Below are 23,423 nucleotides of genomic sequence, written 5' to 3'. Positions count from 1 at the left end.
TGGCGGCATCGAAGCACTAACGAAGTTGTAAATTTCCTTCAGGTTACGTTACGTCTCAATCGGGACCTGCTGGCCCTCCAGCTCTGTAATGAACCGGAAGTTCTCTCCATTCGCTGCCTTTATCTGCCCCTAATGCGTCCACAAAGCCCAGCTCGTAAATCGTTTATTTGAAAACCGAGCTCTATAATACGTGACTTCATCTTTGCATCTTCAAAGTTCACGGTTTAATGCAGAACTCTGAGAAGGGAACGTATTCAACAACAGATCAAATCAGCCCCTTTGTAACACTCTTTTGCAGACAAGCAAAATGTCGTATAATATTCTGTCATTTTACATTAGATATCTAATAAAGTTTATTTTCATAGTTCCCATATTCATGTAGTTACACTTGCCAGATGAACGGCGGAGTGGGTTTTGTTTCCGAAGTATCCAGGTGTTTCTATGGTAGACATGGTTTGTATACTTAAGAGTTGTTCATCGATTTTCGTTACGTTGGTTGTCCGGAAGGTTACCGTCTAATTGCCGGAGTTTACGACCAGCCACTGATAGTCATCTGCTGACACGGAGGCAATTAGCTGAAGCGAACAGTCAAGTTGTTTGCTCAAAGTTCTTTTTAGATTCTTTAAGCAGAGTTGGGAATCGGGTGTACTGAAGTTACGCAGACTTCAGGGAAACTCTCTTTATGCATGTGCATATGACCTTAGCCTTGGACGGTAATGAGTTTGGGTTTTGTAGGTTTTATGGGACACAGAATTTGAGCCGCGGTTCTCATATCAAAAGAGTTCCAATTTTCATAAAGCTAATCACAAGAATCATATAAAAATACAGGAGATCGTATCATGAAAATGGTTCGGGATATTCTTTGAGAGCATGCATGTTTGGTGCATCATGTGAGCTTCTGACATATATGTTTTCTTAAATCCCCCCTGTAAGAATAGAAACCCTCTCTAAGCAACGTCACTATGATCCATCTATAATTCAAAAGCCTTTTTTGTTCGCCTTTTCGTACATGATGCGCCCGAAATCAGACTCTACGGCCATAAAAAATCCCCTCGCTTTCAAAGGGGATATACAATGCGTTTTACTAAGATTGGGATGTTTACAACTGTGCATTACGAAATTGGCTCGGACTTTATATCCTCATTAATCGTATCTAGGGGTTGTCCCTTTATCTTCAGCAACAGGACATAAACTTTAATGTTGAACGCTTTAAGAGCTTTAAGGGTCCAGATGTTGAGCGAACAATCGAGGTTTAGTAGACTTGGAGGAAAATGCAAGTTTGCTATTTCCTATACTATTGTTACAATTGTTTATGCGGTATTTCATAGCCGGACTGTCTAGTCGTTAGAGAATAATTTGGAGAATTGCAGTGTCATATATGTATATATTCATATCTATATGTCACAGCAATATATACGTATATACCACACACCTTTGGAAGCAGCATAGTTACTTTATGTCTGTTGCTTTCGTGTATATCTATGATACTTGGATGAAGGAAAGAAATCATGAAAGAAAGATCATATCGTTGTCTCAAAGTCTCCGGGTGTTCAAACTTACTGGGTAATTTGGACAACTAGCACACATTGATGTCGTCTGCCGTGAAATAATGGCCACAGCGCTTAAAGTTATACTGCTTAGTCATTAGATATGGCATGAACTATTGGGGCACAGACTGAAACTGTAAAGAATATGGCGTCGCTCTGTTTTATGTGGAATAGATTAACTGTCATGCGTGGTCACTAATAAAGGCTGCTCACGACGACACCATAAAAATATGACTGGAGTAAGATGTAAAATATGATATATAAGTACTGAGGTAATATGTAAAGGAGTACACTAAAAAGTGAAGGAAAATCTCTTCACAAATTGTTTTAGGGCAGATATACATCGTACAAGTACAATTTCATATTGCAACAGAAATAAAGACATGTTCAAAAACGATTCTACAACTAAGCGTTTTCATCACACATATGTCCCTTGCCAGCGATCGACCCACAAAAAAGGCTCAGGTCGGCAAGTTTTTGCTAGAGTCGGTCGGGTTACCAGAAATACAACATTTTCCTTCTGTACTGTCTACCTCTTCGAAGCCATTTGTTCTTCCATTTCTGACGCTGTCCTTAATTGGACAATGTTTATGAGAGCTGGATGCACCTATGTCGCATGTTCTTGTTTGTTAATTGAAAATGTAAAAAAAGAGATACTATCCAATAAACATATACGAAACGACGAAGTTGCTTCATCTATTTATTGTAAACATCTCAAAATCGTGATAAAATTTCCACAATCAAAAATGTCTTTTCATATACATCCACGAACAGATTCAAATCTAGCATGATCAACCATTAGATGTGACCAACCATTACATGTGTGTGTGTGACGTTTGCTTTCACTTTGTGTACGCAGAAGTGTTCTGAAGGCGGATTATATTTCTTCCTCGTACTTCAATCTATATTCAGTTAGCAACACATTTCCATATCCTCAATTTCACAATTTCACCTGACTTTTTCAAAATCCTTGACCCCGAAGTTGTAAAATGACGTTGATCCTCCAGACGCGGCGGCTGGAAATGGGGAGGGAACACGACTGATTGAATTTGAAAGCCGCTGTAATTGGTCCCGAGTACACGTCACACGTCCCGTCAACTAAATGCCAACGGCCTCAAACTTTTCGCAGACGCGGAATTACGACGTCGACGCCGCTTCACTAATATCAATGACTTGGGATTTTCCTAAGGTGGTTCACCCCTTCCACTCTATTACCATGTTCGTTATCCTAGATGTCCTCTAAAATCCCCCATTTTCCTTATCCTCAAACCTTCATCTCTCTCATGTTGTATTTGCAAAGATATAAATGCCAAGGTTGCTTGAAAGACAATCACATGATCCTGGTTGTCAATCATTCAGTATCAGCTGATGCTACCAAATCTCCAATTCTATTAGAAGCAATTCCCAGTTCATTACATCGTCTCGGGATGCCATTTGGCGGTAATGATCACCATGCATCCTTACAGAGACAATCCTGTGGTGTAACTTGCGGAGTCCCGTGAGAACCCACATTTCGCGTTGGTACACGGCAGCTTACCGCCCATCGATAACAGGGAAGACTGAAGCGGCATTGATGAGGTATGTCCCGGTAGCTGTCTTCTTCAATCATTTCCCCGATCCTGCTGGAATGAACGCTCTCCGCGTAAGACGAGATACCATCGCCAAGGGATCTGTTTGTATCTCAGCAACATCAGAAAAGCGTCGTCGCATGACATTGAAGTGGAAAGTATGAAATATCGAGCGCCCCATGTCGATGCTATCAGACCCTCTGCCGGACAAGACGTCATCCTTACTTCCTTCTATATCCGCAATATCTCACAACATCTTTTCGTTTCCTACTCACGTCCATTCCGAGACACACGGGCATGTAAGTGTCCATGTATTTTGAGCAGACGGAACCTTGTGCAGTCGCTGATCCAGCCCAATTACTGTGCAAGGCCCCAAACTAGATATGGTGGTTGCCATCAACAATACTGGCAGCCATGTACAGTATGTTTACTGAGTTGGTCCCTCAAGTGATGCTGTGATCAGTCAACTTTTCACAGCAAGGAAGAACTTGGATAAGATCCTCGCTTCCATCTGGAATGTCACACATCTTAGTCTGACTTCTCATATCATGATGTATTCCAGTCCGAGTGATGACCGCTTTCCCGCAGGTCTCTTGCACATACAGTATCTGCTCATCCCTCTTTTGTAGGTCAAGCTTTTCCTTCTCAATAAAGTTGTTTTCCAGTCTTTTCGGGACTGGATCGCTGACAGAGAAGACGTGGTCATCTGATCTCCCGGCCTCTATCTTTGCCCTCTTAGTGCACACCAGTGCCACAAGGAGGATGATGAGCAGGATGGTCGCACCGCCAGCCGCCCCTCCCAAGATGGCGGTCCACTCTGTTTCGTCACCTTGACCCAACTGAGCTGCTGAAAAGAATATAAATTGTAAAATTATTCCAACCATTTGTGAAGAAAATTTAGTGAAAGTCAGTCAATAAATGCTTCGTCTGAAAGAACGAACAACTTGTCTAATGCATTATGCGAAATAAACTACCGGCTATAAGCTCTCCAACAGAGTCGGATGTTTCAGACAGCATCCACTGTTTTTTTTACCTGTAACGTGAATGTTTCTGATATCTATTTTGTGTAATGTATTGTAAACCTGGATGTGTAACCTTCATCGACTTAGATTTTTTTACATTTATTCCAAAAATGACAACCTTTCTAAGGGAACGTCTAGGCAACATGGCGGATAGTATAATTAGAATGTCGAGTTTAGACAACTACATGGCATACCGGTTGTGGCGAGTGAACTCTCTTCAATTACGATCACAGGCACGATCTTTTTATCCGGCTGTCCAAGAGCGTTTGACGCCGTGCAGGTGTAATGGTCACTGTCCTTCACGTGAAGGTCAGGCAACACCAACAGAGATCCCGCGGTTCCATGATACATTGCGGCTGCTAGAATGTCGTCACTTCCGTCCTTCTGCCAGTAAACTTCCGGCGTGGGGTTTCCATCGGCAGTGCACCAGAGTAACGCAGTGCCTCCTGATTTCACTTTCACTGGGCCTGTCACGTTCACTATTGATGCCGGATCTGTAAGAGATTTGTTATGTAAAGTTTATTTCCAAGATCATGCCCGATCTAAGCATCTATATTGTAGCAAGCAACGTAAGACATATGACAATGGACAGTTGGTTGACATTATATATATATATAGTGTGGTTCGTCCGTCAATCTGACAAAGACCGCCGTACGTCATCCATCATTTTGTTCGGTCGGATGTGTCCTCATGCGGCTGTAGAGTCCAATTATAGTAACAAAAGACTAAACAAAAACTAGTGTTGGCTATATCTAGACCATTTGGGCTTGACTTCTCTTTTGGAAGCAGAGAAAGACGAAAAGCCCCACTTTTCCTATAATCTTTGGGTTCTGTGATTTTAAGAGAAAAGCGGCTTGCTTGTAAATTAGGGTAGGTATGATATGGAGTAGAATTACTTTCTAAAATGAGTGAAGGCTATAACCGACCAGGGCAAAGTATCATGAATTGATAACGTATGCAATGAATTTTCATTACAGTCGTGCAATATGTATGGTAGAAACAGCATTCCATATTCCCAGTTTTATCGGGCATACATAGTTACGATAACGTATGTTTGCAATGAATATACTCGTATAGCCCTGTCCATTTCATGCCTTATCCTTTTAGTACGAGTTTTAGCCCTTTGATATAGCAATCTGAATTCAACATTTTATTCTGTATAGGAAGCTCATAGTTTTGTGGCCCTTCCCTTTTATACGGCCACCATTTTCGTATGCCATCTATCATCTACCGCGTTCATATTTGCCAGCCCTAACTGAATACTCGTTCGGACATCTCCGATACAGACGCCACCCATAATCATGTCTCAGTCCCTGATCTTTATGCCTTTCATGTCACGTCGCGACCTCTGTCTACTTGTAGCGCACTTTTTTTGCACCTTTGCAGACGACGTTTGACATAGAATTGATTCCATGTTATGTTGTTACACTGCAATGTCTTAGCCTGAGTACCATCCTCCGTAGTGACCGCTGACTCAATGCTGCAGGATAGCAAGCGACAAGCATTGAGCCAGCGGTCACTACGGAGGATGGTACTCAGGTTAGCAATGTCTTCACTCGACCAAACATTTTCCTGTGATGACCACCGAAACATTTCTGTTAGAAAAGATATGTCCAAACGTACCCATGCTCAAGACTGTAATATGAAATGTACAATTTACGGCGTATATTTAGACCCAAAGAGAGTCATTGCAGGGAGTGTTAAACAGTGATATAAAATCAAATCCAATTATATGCTGCGCAGGTATGAAAATACCAATCTTCGCAAAAGCGCTTGTAACCTCCCCTCGTGCAAATAATGTCTCATAAAATCAGATTTAGTGCACGTGGTGGGCAGATTAAAGAATAAAGGGTAAAACACTGAGAGGCATGAGCTGCACTGACAAATTAGTTAGCTTACTGCAAAGTGCACTTCGTTGTCACAATACTGACTCACGTACCGTTGGGAGGTCTCTCCTTAATCCGGTGTGCTCCTATTTTCGTTTTAGGACATTTCCCTATTTTGTTTTAATCACCAATATTGAAACTATGCAAATGATCGCGCGCCATTCCTACAAATATTTCAATTTAGTAGATTGAATTATGTGACCTACATACGCAATTTGTGTCATGTATGATGGGTTTATTTAAGTTAACATGCATTACCGGTGTAGCATGTGGCTGAAAGAGCTGTCTCTCTATCTACCGTTCTGGAGATTGACGTTGAAGCTATATCTAGATATACTACCTGGGGTACATATATCATCAGAGCAACACTAGTAAAGATGGTTAATAGGCATTGACAAGATGTTGGATGGGTAGAGGAACGGATGCTGTTGAGTTTATAGTGCCTTTGACGTGCTTTAATCAAAAGAAAAGGGATTCATAACCATAGCAAGCCACAGGTTAAAACAAGTGCTGCATGGTATCTGTATAACCGGCTTAGCCGCCCTTCGGCGTAACACAGTTACGGTGTGGCAGCAGCTGGTTATACTAGTATCACACTGTCACACCTAATCTTTGCACATAGCTGTAAGCGTTGTTTAACGCTATCTAGTGAGGATGCCCCTACAGTATTAATGATATAATCATGTAACTTTTACTTCTAATGATAACTTCACAGTTATACCAGTATATATCAACTGGGCCGTCACTCGCGATGCTATATACCCTTCTTCCTGAAGTTGTTTTCACCAGAAAAAACGGTCATTGTAAAATAATAAAAAGTTACGAAAATACTTACACACGACCACCAAGCTGAGGCTGTCTGTCTGCCAGCTGCGGCCTTGCTGCGCCACACACGTGTAATTCCCACTGTCAGCCTTCCCAACACTGGACATCATCAGGGACGACCTGTACACGTCCTGGGCATCGATGACCAGCTGGACAGCGGACGGAGGGAGAGGCTGTCCGTCCCGCAGCCAGAAGATGCTGGGATCGGTCGAGCTGGTCTTCTCTACGGTGCAGTTAAGGATGACGCTGGAGCGGAGGGACACGCGGAGGGGACTCTGTAGACCGACTGTCACCAGCGGTGGTGCTGTAAAAACACAAGACAGTTCAAAGCGGAGAGTCAACAGCAACCCTGCGAAGCCCCAGTCAACCTCACGATTTTATAACAAACTTTTAATGTGTCACTGATATTCAAGGGCTAATAACTTGATACTAGGAGACTGGCCCTACTCTATGGAATGGCTGTCAACACTTGATACTGCAGGTACATACTTTTGATCATCTTGACGGGACGACTTCAGTTCTTGAACCACACCCTAAGCAGTAGCTTTTTACTGGCCTACGTTACGATATCGATATCTCCTCAGCTAGCTTCAATAGTAGAAGGTATCTCCTCATCTACTTTCTACGGGGTCTGAAGAGGACTCAAGCACTCCTTGTCGCATTGTAGTACGGTTGTGATATTCAAGAACCCCAGTTTCCTACGACTTACCAACGTGATCAACTTATTCATGCATCAACTTGACTGTCCAGACCTACCCAGGACATCCAGATAGACATAATGCTCCTGCTGCCCAACCGCGTCGATTAGGACAGTCATGACGTACTGACCCTCGTCCTTCACCGTGACGTTCAAAATGGTCAGAGATCCGTTCTTGTTCAGCAAAGCCCTGAGACAAAGAGAAAGTACCAATGAATGTGAGTATAGAGATATCTCTGTATGAAAAGTAACCTCTGTTAAGTATGAGTAGTTATCCGTTGTTATTTAAGTATACCGTTACTCGGTGTTTTGATTTGCATGTAGAGAATACAAGTTAGAGCGAAGATTTTAAAAGAAGTAGGATGTCGTGGTAATAATGGGAGAGTACTACATGTATGTAGTGTTCAGGTGAACAAGGTTCGGACCGACATGCCCAATAGAACCCCCCCCAACCACCACCACCACAGCTTCCACTTTTCTTTGATATATAATTGAATTTCTATAGATATGAGCTCATATTATAAGAATGGAGGAATGGCGCGAGCAAAACCACAATATCGGTTTATCCAATACAATGAAGACTCGGCAAAGGTCAACATCAGTTTACTGTTGCTTGTAACTTTTTTACATGTAGAAAGCACTGGTCCTTTCCCCTCACCTGTCTTTAAGAGGACCCAGCGACAAAGAGCTCCTACTGGAGACGGAGTACAGGAAAACCGGGGTTCGGGTTCCCTCGATTCGTTCGTCCATTTTGTTCCACGTCAGCGCGATGACGTGTTCGTGTCGGTTGTACGTCGCGGGCAGGGTCACCGTGTCGCCAGGCGTGACTTGGATGGTCAGGGACACCGGCAAGCCTTTGTTGCAAACGACCTCTGTAAAATGAAGAGAAAAAAGTATTCATCTGAATTACAGCCAGTAGGTACCCATCTGAGAACGGCTCTTTAACGTGCTCGAGGCACCTTACGATCACCGGACCCCATCTTACGCCCCTTCCAAAAGACGAATGCAGCTCCAACCAGCAGGATGCCCTTCCACGGATTCGAACCGGCGGGGTCACCTAGTTACCAACTAATTGGAACCAGGAGCTCAACTGTGAGGCTGCTACTAGTTGAGCTGTAGGAGGGGAAACTGATGAATGAAACATCAACCATTTCAACAAGCTAATAAGAGATCGTAATAAACTCAAAATCAACACAAGCAAACAGTAGTAGAGTAGATGAGAAGATCGTTTCGACTCGTATCATATATGCTATCACATGTTAGCATTCTCGTTCAACCCTTGTATTAACGATCATTCAAAATTGTGCAGCATATTTCAGTAGTGCGACATCTTGTGTGTAATCAGGTAATTTAATAGTGACCCCTGCTTGACCTTTTCGATGGTTCATTTCACGGCCCCCCTCCCCACTACGGTAAGGTAAGGTAACGTAGGCTTGACCACGTGATGGCGCGAATAGTCTGAGATAAGCTTCCATTTTATTAGTACGTCATTTCTTGCTCAAAACTTGTGGACTGTTCCACGAATGCTAGAAGCAATCTATTAAACACGAACACGAAGTATTCCGTACAGTTATGACCAGCAGAGGTCAACATTGTCCACCTGATTACCCTAATATATTGCTGTCGTCTGATGATACTATACGTTTTTATAGTGCACTTGTTCTGTTTGTGGGTTCGATCCCTGGCATGCCACTGATGTTGTACCCTTGGGAAAGGCACTTTATACGGCTTCCGTCACTCCACCCAGGCGTGAAAATGGTTACCTGACTTCCGATGGGGAGGTAAAAGGCAGTTGAAGGAGAGGGTTAGGCCCCGCCTTTTCATACAGTGCCCTCAATAAGGCTATGGCCTGGATTAAATTCTTTATATGCCAAAAAATAACGGTTAACACAAGGTGTAGTTGATTCTTTGACTCAGACGTCGTCTAGACAACGAAAGCTCTTGTATCAGGCAAGGAATACACATGAACACTGCGATATCCACTTCCTACGTGATGACACTATGTAATGATACATCCTACGTGAACAAGAGTTGTTATCAAAGCACGTAAAACCGCTGGAAGAAACTCCGCGAAACTCTTTTACAACAGACAAGAATGGAAATGTAAAGGTTTTTCTTCTTTTTCCCTTGGGGACAGGCCGTGCCATCTGATGTGCACCAGGAAATAGCCAAAAGGAGATCGCAATAAACTTGCTCTCAAAAACGCTCTGGCCTGGACTTTGATTTTTTTTTTTAATGATGACGAACACAAGGCGGAGTTGATACTTTGACTGAGATGTTGTCTAGACAGCGAAAGCTCTTGCAGCAGGCAAGAAATGCACATGAACACATCTTTATCCGGTTCCTACGTGAGGACACTATGTAATGATTCATCCTACCGTACTCCTACGCGTAAAAGCGTTGTTATTAAAGCCAGTAGAATCGCTGGAAGATACTCCAAAAAACTTTTTTGCAGCAAAACAATATAATGAATGTAAAAGTTTTTCTTCTTTTCCCTTGGGGGCACGCCGTGTCACCTGATGTGCACCACGAAATAGGTTCTGCATTAGTATCACAAACGCAGGGCTAAAATCCACTGTGTGGTCACGCATGTAATGTGGAAATCAAAGCGCAGCGCTAATACAGCACCCCGCAGGGCTCAATTGCCCAATAAAAGGTGAGGTGTGAATGGAATTTATCCGTTTTGCAGTTAACACTGCAGATGACGTAGGCGGTCGTTATGTACCCCGGGCTGGGAACTTGTTCTGCTTCGGTAGTTCTGAAGGGGCTGGCAATGAGTACAGATATCAGTGCGCGAAGACATGGGATTGAAAAAAGGGATTTGGTGTTGAAGCTACAGATTTGACCAGATCCCTATTTCATGACTAATGGTAAATGCTGTCGTCACTCAGCTCGACTGTGTGCTCCGCGACAAATTGAATAGCTTGCAGGAGGTCAAACCGTAACGTCCATAGGCGTCCTTAATGAGCTGCCCTCTTTGGTGATGTCGCGACTACCATGTACTCTCTCACTCTCCATCTATGTCTCTGTCGGTCTCTCTCTCTCGCTCTCTTTCTCTCTGTCAGTCTGCCTCATTTGCTCTCTCTTTCTCGCTCCTTCGAGAAAGAGAGATCCTAGTACAGGAATAATCAGCAGTAGATTGAAGTTTTAAGTTTAGACAAAGACTTTCTGTCTTATCCCGCGGTAGTTGTGTATTAGCGCCATTCGATGAATTACCAAAGTCCAGCGGAAAGGAACTGGCGTCCATGCTTGATCTGTATTAATGTGATTTATGAACTCAAGTCCAAAGCCGGAAATTGGGACCATTTTGGCGTGCCAATAGCCTTGTGGTACACATGCTGGCGTTGTCATCTATCTCAGTTAAGGCATTGGGAACAGTTCATTCCTCTCTACCTGGCCAGACGGAGTAATTGATTATTCTCTGGATGTCTGTGGAAAACTTTAGAATCAAAGTTTCAATCAGTGATAGCTGGTCACACTTTGTCCTTTTCCCAAACTATGTTCTGTAGTTCAGAAAGTACCTCTGCAATAAAATACAGTCAAAATGACATTCTATAAGAGATAATTTCATGAAGAATTGCATGTTGTAGCTGAGTCTGTGAAATGCCGAAAGCCATGTAGCATGTGGATGGAATACGTGATGAGTGTGGAATGGCTCGCCTGGTCAGCGTTGTGCGAATTTGCCCTTGCTACACCCCGCACATGGGACTTGGTTCTTACATCTCTAAAGGTCGGGGAAACAGCTGTCGGCAATATAACGCGATTTCGGGGGCTGTCTGAGTGGGAGGTAATAGCCCCCTCGGTCCTTGAGCGAAAGTTTATTGCAAATTCCTGCCCGTAGGCTAGTTGCAAGTCAACGTTACATGTATATACATGTACATGTAACACGGAGTGGACGGACAGACAGTGATGAACAACATAACATATGACTACTCTAGTCTTTAACTACTGACACTTAGTTCTAACTTATCAGGTTCGGCTTCTTTTTCCGAGACAGTGGAAGACGAATGATCCCACTTTTTCTGTAATGTGTGGGTTTAGTAGTGTAGCATGAATGCTCATCCAATCTACCTCAGAAAACACACCGTTTCTAACAGCAGATTTGTGTTTTCTAGTCCCTTCTGAACTGTGCTAAGATGAAGAATGATCTTTTGCTATTCCGTTTGTAATAGTCTTCCTTCAAAGTAAATTTTTGCACCGATATCTTCGGACACAAAGTCTGCCTCCCCTTTGAAACCTTGCTATCAATAAATATCCTTTTTTAGGCGACTGCTGGTAAGCATTATCGTAATTCATACAAATCCTCTCCTCAATATTACGACACAATATATCTCGATATATATGAAGATAGTTTAGATACACTGGAAATATGCAACCTTTCAGTATATATCTTCAAACATGTATATATAATATATCTATAAAACAAACTCACGGCCAGTTTCATCGTTACCTTATCTAGGAAGATGATCCCGGGCCCGTGCATGATATATCATCTGTCTCTACAGTTCAACTTTGATTCAGATCGCCCATCACTGTCAGCCCAGACAACATTGGCTGTGAAACTTGTTGAAAGTGTGCATTTCCGTTGTATCCAGACTATCCTTCAATCCATCTGTTACGCAACACACAGATGCAGGTAGCCGCATACATATGTGTAAAGATAAAGCTCAATCTAACACCACTAAACTAAAACTACCAGACTAACTACTACTTGACAAAGTAGAACAAGTTTATCCTACCTGTTGTAAAAGTTAGAAAGAGGAGCAGTGCCGCGCACGTACACCACGACATCACCATCTTTCTTCTGACCTCTCAAGTCAGGCAGGATTTGTTCTCCCGTTTTACGAGCGGCGGCGTTGGCGTGCGGGGCTTCCGGGAGATCCCTCATGCGTCGGTGCAGAGAAACCCTGAGCCTAGATAAAAGACGATGAAAGACATGGCTGTGGCCATCTGGAAAGGACAAGCAGAGAAGTCTGTATGAATCAACTTGATCACTAACGGAGAAATGATAGGAAAAGAGGGGCTAAATAGGAGTATGCGGAACGCATCTCACTGTCTTGTAAAGTAGATGCATCAAACTGTAAGTGGGTTAATTGTTATGAGATGTCAGAGGGCAGAAACGATCTCAGCAACAGTCAGTTAATCGACGGGAAAGGACTCCGGGGCGACATTACTTGTGATGATGTGCGAGCGGGATCATGGACATTTGTCCCGTCTGCCTGAGCACGGGCCAGACGTAACCGTCGCGTGTACGGAATGAATAATAACACGCGCGACAGCTGCGGGGCAAACACAATAGATGACACGTACACCGGGCACAGGTAGCTCATTCTTAAGATCAATATGAGTTCGCCAGAAGTAGCAACATTTTAAACGACTTATATTTGTCTTCTTGTCCCCATCGGCGCCCGTGTCCCCTTGTGGCGTTACAATGACTTACTGGTCCTTTTGATTACCCGGAATTCCCTTTCAATGGTAATGAATGTATCTAAAGTAGGTGGCATTGCGCTGAATTCAAAGTGGAAGGTTGGCACGATAGGACGCCAAATATAGAAATAGAATTGATAGGTCGCTTGTAGTGAAAATCACATGCGTCAATTTGGTCCCGAGTGTGTGTGGTAAAAGTGTAATCAGAGCGACTCTTGTTCAAAGTAAAGCGTTCAAAGAGTATTCTTTTGACTAATATTTAAACCATACACAACAAAAGAGTTTGCTACTCTGGGGAGCTTTCGAGACGAACCGAGTATTCACGATTCTAGTCAGTTACAGCGATACTGTGTCTAACTTCAATGACTTTACTGGTTATTTAAGTACTACTCTGACTCAAACGTTTTTCATGCAAACAGGTGACTAGTGTATTGATGGGCCAGCAAAAGTCACGTCCATCAAAATCCTTGTGCACTATTACTTATCCTAGCATCAGACCGGAAGCAATACGATTCTTTCAACTGGACTAAAGTGAGGGAAAAATGAATGTGGCAACTACCATGCCGGGGGAAAGCTTTTAGACTCTTTGCATACACTGACCTAACTGAACTTGACGCTACGTCCTAAAAGTACACTTTCCTCTGATATTGACTCCTGAAGGGTTTGCGATTGAGAGCCGGATTCTTTTAGCCTCTACCAGGCTCCGCTGATCGCTGGGAAAATAGTAGAAATCGGCCAAATAGAGTGAATAGTATTCCAATGGTAGCCCGCTATGCAGGGAGGTTTGATACTGAAGTATGTACCACTCGGTGTATTCCTGACATAGAGTCGTTTATGAAACGACAGCAGGAATTCACCTTCCTAATTTGATTAATTTCCGGCTCGCAAATTAACTAGGGGATAGAGCTGAATTAATTTTGTATCAATCTCCAACGTTGACATATCTCTTTTTAATCCGTCTGGCGCCCTTGTTTAGCTGTGGTGTTTCTAAGCACACTTTCAAAATAACAGCAATGCATTGGTTAGAGGAAAGTGATATTTTGTGAAAACGTAGATATCCAGTTTCTCAGAGATATACCCAGTTGACCGCAAGGTGAAAGTAACTTTGATAATGATCATGACGGAAAATATTACAGAGACGTTTTTTTCTTTACCTGCCTTTCGAGGAGAGGAGTTTAAGGGAATTTAGCACAACACGAAGTCACATTTATTGATAAATGTATACATCATATCACAGTCCAACATTACGACATATTCTACCATGTTGTATACGTGTGACATGGCAGATTTTACTTTGTTCCCAACTTCTCCATCCCTGGTGGGGAGGAGGGCAAAGCTGTTCTCACCCTGTAAGGATGTAACGGTTCAACCATTTGTAGAGAAATAGACAAATAACGACCTGCAGTCTACGCGGTGTCTGGCGAGCGTTAAGCCGGATTTCACGACTGGGAGTGCTGTTTTTTCTAATAGGTACGATCATCAATCCTTCTGTAAGGAAGATTAACTCTAAGTGTTTGTAAGGTCCTGAATGTGTAACATTTTCGTGCCCACAGTCGATGCTAGCGACCCGCGGGAGACATAAGATTACCAGGCATACTTACTGCTGAGACATTTGGGCAATAGAAAGCGCTTAGCTGCACGAGACCGGATAAAATTGATACTCTTGGCAGCTTTTAAAGTGTTATCCATTTCTTAATGTTATTGTCAATCTTCGCCTCGGGATACGTCTATAATACTACAACTTTTCGGTGCGGGAAAGTGTACTAAACTTCACGGGTATAGAGAGAAAATAGAATGATTTTTGCCTGTAACTAATATTCCTCAACGGCATGACACTCTTCTAGCAACTCAAACTCAGCGGTCGCCGATGATGAATGTCCAAAATGCATTCAGTTTTTACCCCGTTTATTTCAGTATCCGTGAAGTACCGTGCGGCTCTTTCAAGTCGTAAATGCCGTCGCCACAGGCTTGTCGCAGCAATTGCACATAATTTGTTCTCAACCTGGTAATGATGTAACCACTGCATATAAATTGTGGGAATGGAGCTTCGTGAAAGCATAGGATTGTAGAATTGTAGACTAGTTTATTGCTAAAACAACATAGCAGTTAGTACATAGCAGCTAACTTGCTGAATTGTGTACTTGCTGTACAGGTCGTATTCAAAAACTAACTATTTACAGCTTATACAAATAATACTTTAAATTGGCTGCCCTTAACTTCGTGAATACGAGCGACTGGCTTGACGATTACGATTATGACGTGTACTTTGTATGATTTGATTATGATAAGGATTACGATATTGAAAACTGTATTTACTAATTATTCATTTTTGTTGTAATTTGTCTGGTATCTTGTTTTTTCAATTGATTACCCGTGACACACCCCCCCTCCCCCCCCCCCCCACTTGGACCTCTGGGAAGATCGGCCATGTATATATTTGTACAGCCCGACAGGGCCATGCAAGGAAAATACAAGATACAACTTAACATCAGTTGTGAACCGAACGGACTTTGAAATTTGAAAACGCTGTATGTTGATGTTGATCTGAAAAGAAAGTGAATTCAGTCAAAAGAAAATCCAAGGAAATTAAGGTTTCTGCTCTACTACTCTACTTGTTGGTAAATATCTGTTATATTTCTGTTTTATCAGCATAGGGTTAATTTGCGATTTATGGACCACTTTATGGAAGTTCATCCTCTGCAGCGGTATAATAATTGTTTCCATCTTCGAACATAATCATTACGTACAGTTTGTTGTCTCTGCCATATGGCGCGCAGACGTGCTTGATTACAGTTAAGATGATCATTGATGTACCCGATACATCATGATGGGACATCGTTTGGGTATGTAAATGATTATCGTTACTTCTTTCGTACATTCAAGGCATGAGGAACGAGTAAATGGCTGATATCTTGATAAACTTTACATCGTCTAGGTTTTGAAAGACTGCTGAATTGAATCAATGTACTTAAAGATCACTTAACGTTTCCAGAGAAATCTTGCAAAAATATTCTCCGAAACAACCCCCCAAACGAATTTAGGGTAATTCAATGCAACTACCACTATCAACGTTTTTCTGTCGATGAATCTTCTATTGACGAAAAGTAAGCAATTTGAACCAAGCGCCTTTCTCCATTAATACCCCGTGAGGTGCATGAGCAAAAGTGTTGCAAAGTCACTAAATTTTGAAAAGCCCATCATTCAGGCGTCACCCCTGCATCTTTGGACACATTGACCATTTCTCGCTTTTTGAAATGCCCGGTAAAGGCCGTTAAGGGCACCCGCGTTACGAGAAACGTGGGCAATAAACACGGAACAAATTGGCGTTCCAAGCACCACGTTAGACAGAACTGCAGCTGGTTATCCGTTTGATGACTGGGTGGCGAATGATGCGGAGCCTGGCAGGATGAAGTTGATGAGGTTTCGGTGGAAATAACTTAGCTCAGGGCTGTATCTATGGAAGTGGTTCGAGAGCGAGCTGCGCGGTGCTTTAACTACAGGAAGACATTCGTCTTCGGGTAAAGAACCATCAGTACTTAAAGAAGAAGAGGCTCCGCCTAAAGCGTGCACTGAAGCTACTCTATCTTCTCCAGACCTCCCTGTAGGCTGGAACTATAGCGGAAATTGGCGGCTGTGAGCTTTTAGAGCAGGCTGACGCTTCTGGTAAGATATTCCATTTATTTTGGCTAATCATTTTTATTAAGCAAACGCAAATGAAAAAGTGCAGACTACATGACGACGCACTCAAGTTTAGTCAACTTGTATTAGCGCCGCCATCAAACAAGAAAAGAATTAAGACTAACAAAGATATATTGATACATAAATTAACAGATAAATGTATGGAAATAAAACATCAATTAAGGGTCCTATTCAGGTTTCTTAGAACGGAATTCTGGATCTGTATCTATGTATCCGGTATAACCGCCCTTCGGCGTAACACACCAGCTTTGCGGCGTAGTACCAGCTGGTTATATTCCACCGAGCGACCTGTCCCTGATCAGGTATTTCTTGTAGGAAACTGATAGAATAATGGATATTTTTTTCATCCGCATTAAGAGCTGGTGGAGACTACAAATTATTGCCATTCGTGAAGAGTTTGAAAATAACTAATCTTGTTACTACGCGTCACACAGGGGGCCTACATCGGCTAGCTGCGCCAGGAACCAGGGAAGCTGACCTCAGAGGACACTAAGGGTGGAAAGGCAACGAAAACAATCACGTCGGGTCGGCACCGGTAGTAAAGTAGCCAGGCTCAATGTCCTGGGGCATAGCCGGGGCCGGGGGAGAAATACAGCCAGCTCTAATGCATAAAGTATGCCTCGATGATATATATGTATGTCGGGCAAGGCTCTTGAAACAAAAATGATTATTTTCTCTCTGGCACAACATGCAATATGGTATGCAGAGTACACGTCCACTGTGCATAACCAAACACTTGTAAAATATACTCTGCAGGACTTGCTTTATTCTTATGTTTGGGGAGTATAAACCGACTGCCACCTCCTACTGTTGCTCCCTGGGTCACGCCAACGACAAACCTCCCGAATCGTGAACAACATTATGCCAGAGACAGGAAGAGCGTTTGGAGCAGGGCCAAATAACTTGTAATTTTCTGGGGGACTTTGCGGTGCCAATCATAACCTAAGCTCTACTAGGTGAAGGATTCAGCGGTGAGATCTGACTCTGCAATCCTCAAAGATGCTTTCCGAAAAAGAATCAACTCTCACTACCGTTGCGAGAACCTCCTGGTTATGTTGGTTGAGTGATGGTGAGGTTTGTTTGTTGTTACTTCAGGCAAGCGCAAGTGAAACAGGTGGTCACACAGAGTGAAGACGACCTACACAGCACAGGTTGTCAAACCAATGACATTGAGGACGTTTTCCTCTTTAACCAGAGAACAGAGCAGCCAAACATATTGCCGTATCCTTCATGTGATGAACGTCGGCCATTTTGATGTTTTATTGAAGGGATTCATGGCTGACGCATTACTCCATCAAGCTCTTGAAGTTGATGATGTATCGGTGATGCATCCATCCTTTCATCCGTAGGAAATGTACCCATTTGTATGGACCTCCATTATCCCTTCATGAAGCAATCTATTCACGGACCTCCCAACGTGGTCACCGAGGTCGTTATTCTGCCATGTTTCTCTCTCTGCGAAATAGCTGTTCTAAAAATACCCTCGACAGCGGTCATTTCACCTGCATTTCCAACTGCACGCGGGCTGCAATTCAAAATACCACAGACTTTTATCTCTTGCGTTTATCTCGCTAGCTAGCTAGCTAGATGCATGATACTTGGATCAGGAGACCTTATTACTCCAGTCCAGTAGCTCAGGTACCGTGAATAAGTATACATCTTATTCACCAAATCAGTTCCTTTGATGCTTTAATCAGAGGACCTTATTCGTTACTGCACTAGATTGAAAACCATGAAAATATATATATTATTATCCCTAGCGGTAAAAAAGTCCGCGATGAAAAAGTATAAATCTTAGTTCCCATAGTGGTTCTTGATACATTGATCAGAGGACCTTATTCGTTACTGCACTAGCTATAGCTTGAAGACCATGAAAACATATCAATCCTATTGTCCCTTGCGGTGTACAACTCTAGCATTGAAAATTACAAGTCTGGTTTCCCCTAGATGTTCCTGAAACTTTGATTAAGAGACCTTTTTCATTACTGAACTAAATGGTAAAAACACGAAAACATATAAATCTTATTGTCCCCAGCGGTATACAACTCTACGAAGAAAAAATACAAATCTTAGTTCCCCTAGCTGTTTCTAAAACTAGTACTTTGATCGGGAGACCATATAAATCCTATTGTCCCTAGCGGTGTACAACCCTACCATGGAAAGGTATATAATGTCTTGTTTCCCCTAGCTGTTCTTTATACTTTGATTAAGAGACCTTATTCATTACTGCACAAGCTTGAAAACCATGAAAACATATAAATCCCATTGTCTCTTGCGATATGCAACTCTATTATGAAAAAAAAGTACAAATTTGCCCCTAGCTGTTTCTGATACTTTGATCAGGAGACCTGATTCGAATTCGTTACTTCATGTAGATTGATAACCATGACAAAGTATAAATCCTATTCTCTCCAGTGACATGTAACAAGCCTTAGTCCCGCCGTAAAACCGCACACACCTCCGCAGGTGATTTAATCAACTTTTGCTAGACATCTCTTTCGCGGGGATCTATGCACGCCTACATTAATCAATCTATAACGTATAGATTTCAAAGTAATACTGTACTTGGGAGGCAGATACATAATGAGAAAACAGCGTTACGTTTTGAATTCAAAGTTCAAGTGGGCTCGTTCTTTAACGATGCAATTGATATGTTTGGAACCCACCGGTTCTATCATGACGCTGCTTAGATTGCATATGAGACAAGATTAACGACAGCACGAACAAGAACCGAAAGAGAAAGCTGGCTAGGACTGCTAGCTGTAGGTTTACTTTTCCCATGTATCTTACCAAAGCTCGTATTCATTCTCAACATGGATGACGTGTTATCTTTGTGATTGTTTGCACGTCAAGATGCTATCAGTCTTGTACCGTAACGGGTGCTTTGCTCAGTTGGTTCGACTGCGTTGGTTGCCCAGACTGCTGCCCAAGTCCCATTACCACCTTGAGGAAGACGGTCTGTATGGTTATTGGCATCTGTTTACCGCGAACCTGCGTCCCGTGAGATCAAGGTCATGATCTCTACACGCGGGGCAGCTGTTTCGGAGAACGTTACCTGCTCGTTTCCTGCCAAGGCTAATAAGGTGTCGAAGGTTTATTCCAGTTCAGGTTACATTTATCGTCTTGCCGTTCATATGCATGTTGCAAAGTAACATGCCACTTACCACTAAGACATCAACTAATGATAATGCCTTCGATGTGATAGTTGTAAGGCCTAGAGTATCACTGAAACGGCCAGAGAACGTTACTTGCTCATTTCGTGCCATAGCTAATAAGGTGCCGTCGGTTTATTCCAGTTCAGGTTGCATTTATCATGATGCAAATAAAGTAACATATTGTCATTCACGTACCACTAAGATATCAACGAGTGGTACCTTCGATTTGGTCGTTGAAAGGCCTAGGGTATCACTGAAACGGCCAGAGAAGGTTACTTGCTTGTTTCCTGCCATGGCTAATAAGCTTCCGACGGTGGAATACAGTTCATGTTGCATTTATCATGATGCAAAGTAACATGTTGTCATTCACATGCCACTAAGACATCAACTAATAGTGATGCTTTCGATGTGGTCGTTGCTAGGCCTAGAGCATCACTGAAACAGCCAATCGTGGAAGCGGTTTGTTTTCTACATTGTAGGCACGTAGAGTTGTCTATCGGTAACGGGTTAGCGGTCGGATAATAGGCAATATCTATGCATGCAAAACAACAAAATTAACCAACCAACCAAGGCCATATTTACTGATGGCGCTTATCAATTCGGATTACATCCTCGACTTTGATGTACAGCGATGTATTTTACGTTTCATGTCCATCTTTTAGAGGTGCCCTTTCTGTTGCGTAAGAAAATGACCCGTGCACCATACATGTATCTCTCGGCCTACATGAGTGAGTGGCGGCAATGCCATCTATAACGGCGTGAACGTAGCGTGAAGCATTTATCGGCGATGCTCTACATCGAGGCGATATTAACGACTCACAAAGAGCCCCCATAACATCCCACCATCTCATGTCCCTACATGTAAGGCATTTTTATTTCTGTGCCTAAGACTCGCCCACAGAAGCTAAGTAACTGCGGCAAAAAGTCGACCCAAGAAGATTTACCCTCCATGAAGCTTACCATCAATTTTCAACAAGACGTTATATAGTGCGTCTGTGGCACAGTAGACCATTACATATACAAGAAGGCAAGTCTGACGCTAACAACAGACATGTTCGAACGTTACGAATGTGAATTTTGTTAGATGTGGCAGAATTCTTGGGTTCCTTGTAACATATACATTAACAGTATTAATCTTGCCTACGCATGTAGAAACCTGTACGCCAGAGCTGCATTTTTCATCTTCCTGCTTTTTACTTTGATGACAGCAGGAAATAGGGTACTTATTTCATACAAAACTGCTTGTCAACCGAAGAAGATCAATTCTATTCATGATTAATAACACTCGAAAGAAGAGAAACCCTTACCTTGTGAAGTATAACATAATAGAGAAAGTCATGCTTAATTCTGCCTTACCTATGCCGACTCCAGCTCTCTGTGCACCGTCATGGTCTAACACGTAGGAAGCGGCGTTGCCCGCACGTTGTCAGCGCGGCTGCGGACTGTACCGGTCTGCTACTTGTCCTGTTTCTCCCCGATCTGATGCACGCAGGCCACGGCGATGTTAACAGATGGTCAGATCTGACACAGTCCGTTTAACGGAGGCTGTCGTGCATATCCAATGACGTGGAGTGATGGTAGTGTGGCCGGCGAGGCCAGTTACCGTCTAACAGCTCTGCCCACGTGAACTGAAGCAAGCCTACAGCCTATAGGCGTCCCACGCCCAGCAATCGATGCGTTCGCGGCAGCGGAAGCGAGAACACAGTAACGCTCCCGGCGAGGTGGTCTCGCGATGACTGCTTCCAATCCTTCCGCTGCTTTCTCTCCCAGGGTGTTCGCATTCATGCATGAGGTCAGATCCCTTCAAGTTTTCTCCCCCGCCCAGAGACGAATACCGGTACCCTGTACCATCCGCCCATCTCAATACTAATGTAGGCAGGCTGGAAACGCAGTGCTAGTCATGGTGTGATCAACCATCTAGCCAGAGATATTGCCGTAGATGCCAAGCCCTTAGGGGACACACTATGTTCACATAAAAGGGCTGGCCGTAAGTCAAAAGATTATTGCCTATATTAAGAAGGTCAGGGAACTGTATCCTTAATGGCGGGGTAGTGTGCCTGTTGTACAAAGCAACTTATCATTTACCCACTTGTGGGGATGTGCTCAACATCAGAAGCTGATATGTGGCTATGATAATATGTACTTGTAGGGTGCTTCGCCGATGGGTGGTCATACCGGATGTACAATATGGAAATAGACGAGAGTTCGAAGACTTCGCGACTTCGTGAAAGAGTTTCTCATACGTCTTGTTTAACTGTGGTTCATTAATCATGAAAATAAGGTTTGCATTAACATTACTGTATTCATTGATCAACGTGCCCAGCATTAGGAAAATATTTAACTTCGAAAGCACAGAAAGACCAACACAAATACCTCCCCGTAAATTGGTAGCCTGTTCCATTGACCCCATGACCTACTCTGTCAAGTCTGATTAACGACTAGTTCAACCAACTTTGAGCTGTATTTCCTACCACTCTGGCAAGCACGCATTCATCTTCCCACTCACTTCATGCTAACCCACTGACCGTGTATTTGAATAACTACGGATACACGCCGACACAAACAGACACGCGGAAATATATACTCCGTACTCGGAGTCAATAAATGAATATCAAATCTAATCGGAATTTGTATATCCCAGATGATGTCCTAAAAACGAAGTATGCTCTTCAGTGATTATGCTTTTATTCAGTCTCGAGTAGGGATATATGAAAGCGTATAGACGATGTTCGACAGAATGGGGTCTGTCGAACGCACAATGTCCGAGTTAGCGCCCACGTGAAATTATATTGAAACAATGTATATAAGTTAACGATCGAAATGTCACGAACTGCCGTATCAGAACCAATCTACGGCCTTCACATCTACCCGCGGCACTGTTCTACTTTGATCTACAGAGCTCTGAATAATTCAGGAGGGGCGGCGGAACTCTGAGGCTCGGCGGCGTCGCCCCCCTGACTGCAGGGTACGACTTGCGGACAGGGAATTGGAAACTTATTTCCCGTCTACTTGAACTAGGCGTGTAGAGTAGAAATTGTTATTGCCTTTTTTGGTACAAGTCCTGCACAGCACTTGGCAGATCTATCACGCGGCAAAAGCCACCCACATCGCCTCTAGTCCGCCGGCAGAGGACTGGTGATACATGTCTGTGACTCAGCGGGATCATAGTGGCTGTGATCAGCGTGGAGTCGTGACGACCACCATATCAGTAAATACTCTCCGACGAACGACCATGCGCAGACAAGAGAGGCAGTCACGGACGTATATAACGTAGGCTCGCTGCGATTGACTGTAAATTGGGAACCCCAATCAGAGATTGCGTTCGTTTAAGCCTAGGGAGATAGGGGAGCAAAGACCGACTGCAACGTTCTCTCTCTTACTCTCTCTCCTCTCTCTCTCTAAATATATACATAGAGAGAGAGGGAGAGAGAGACAGACAGACAGACAGACAGACAGAGAGACAGAGAGAAAGAGAGATGAAGTTGAATATGCGTGAAAGTGGAACAGAAATTGCACGGGGATGAACATCCAACAAGGAGAGGAAAATTTAACCTGAGCGACAAAAAAACACAGACGTTTCACCCTAACTACAGTTTG

The 23,423-nt window shown here is 43.1% G+C and overlaps 1 protein-coding gene across 2 annotated transcripts; it reads right to left on the bottom strand.

The window, feature by feature from the left end:
* Positions 1-2,230: 2,230 nt before the first annotated feature.
* On the bottom strand, positions 2,231-21,676 carry LOC136445380 (protein amalgam-like). 2 transcript variants are annotated; one of them, XM_066443357.1, is made up of 7 exons: positions 21,183-21,676; positions 12,285-12,495; positions 8,204-8,417; positions 7,605-7,735; positions 6,859-7,152; positions 4,332-4,631; positions 2,231-3,959 (listed from the first exon to the last, which is right to left on the bottom strand). In XM_066443357.1, the coding sequence occupies exons 2-7, from the start codon at positions 12,340-12,342 to the stop codon at positions 3,559-3,561; spliced, it is 1,398 nt and encodes a 465-aa protein (XP_066299454.1). In that variant the 5' UTR covers positions 12,343-12,495; positions 21,183-21,676; the 3' UTR covers positions 2,231-3,558. The 2 variants fall into 2 exon arrangements, with proteins under 2 accessions (XP_066299454.1, XP_066299453.1); XM_066443356.1 differs by having other exon boundaries at positions 2,231-3,962; positions 21,183-21,675.
* Between the last annotated feature and the right edge of the window lie 1,747 nt (positions 21,677-23,423).

This window comes from Branchiostoma lanceolatum, chromosome 11 (genome assembly GCF_035083965.1).
Source record: "Branchiostoma lanceolatum isolate klBraLanc5 chromosome 11, klBraLanc5.hap2, whole genome shotgun sequence".
Classification (NCBI taxonomy): Eukaryota; Metazoa; Chordata; class Leptocardii; order Amphioxiformes; family Branchiostomatidae; genus Branchiostoma; species Branchiostoma lanceolatum.
Note: the sequence above shows the minus strand (reverse complement) of the source record. Positions and strands in the feature narration are given on the sequence as shown.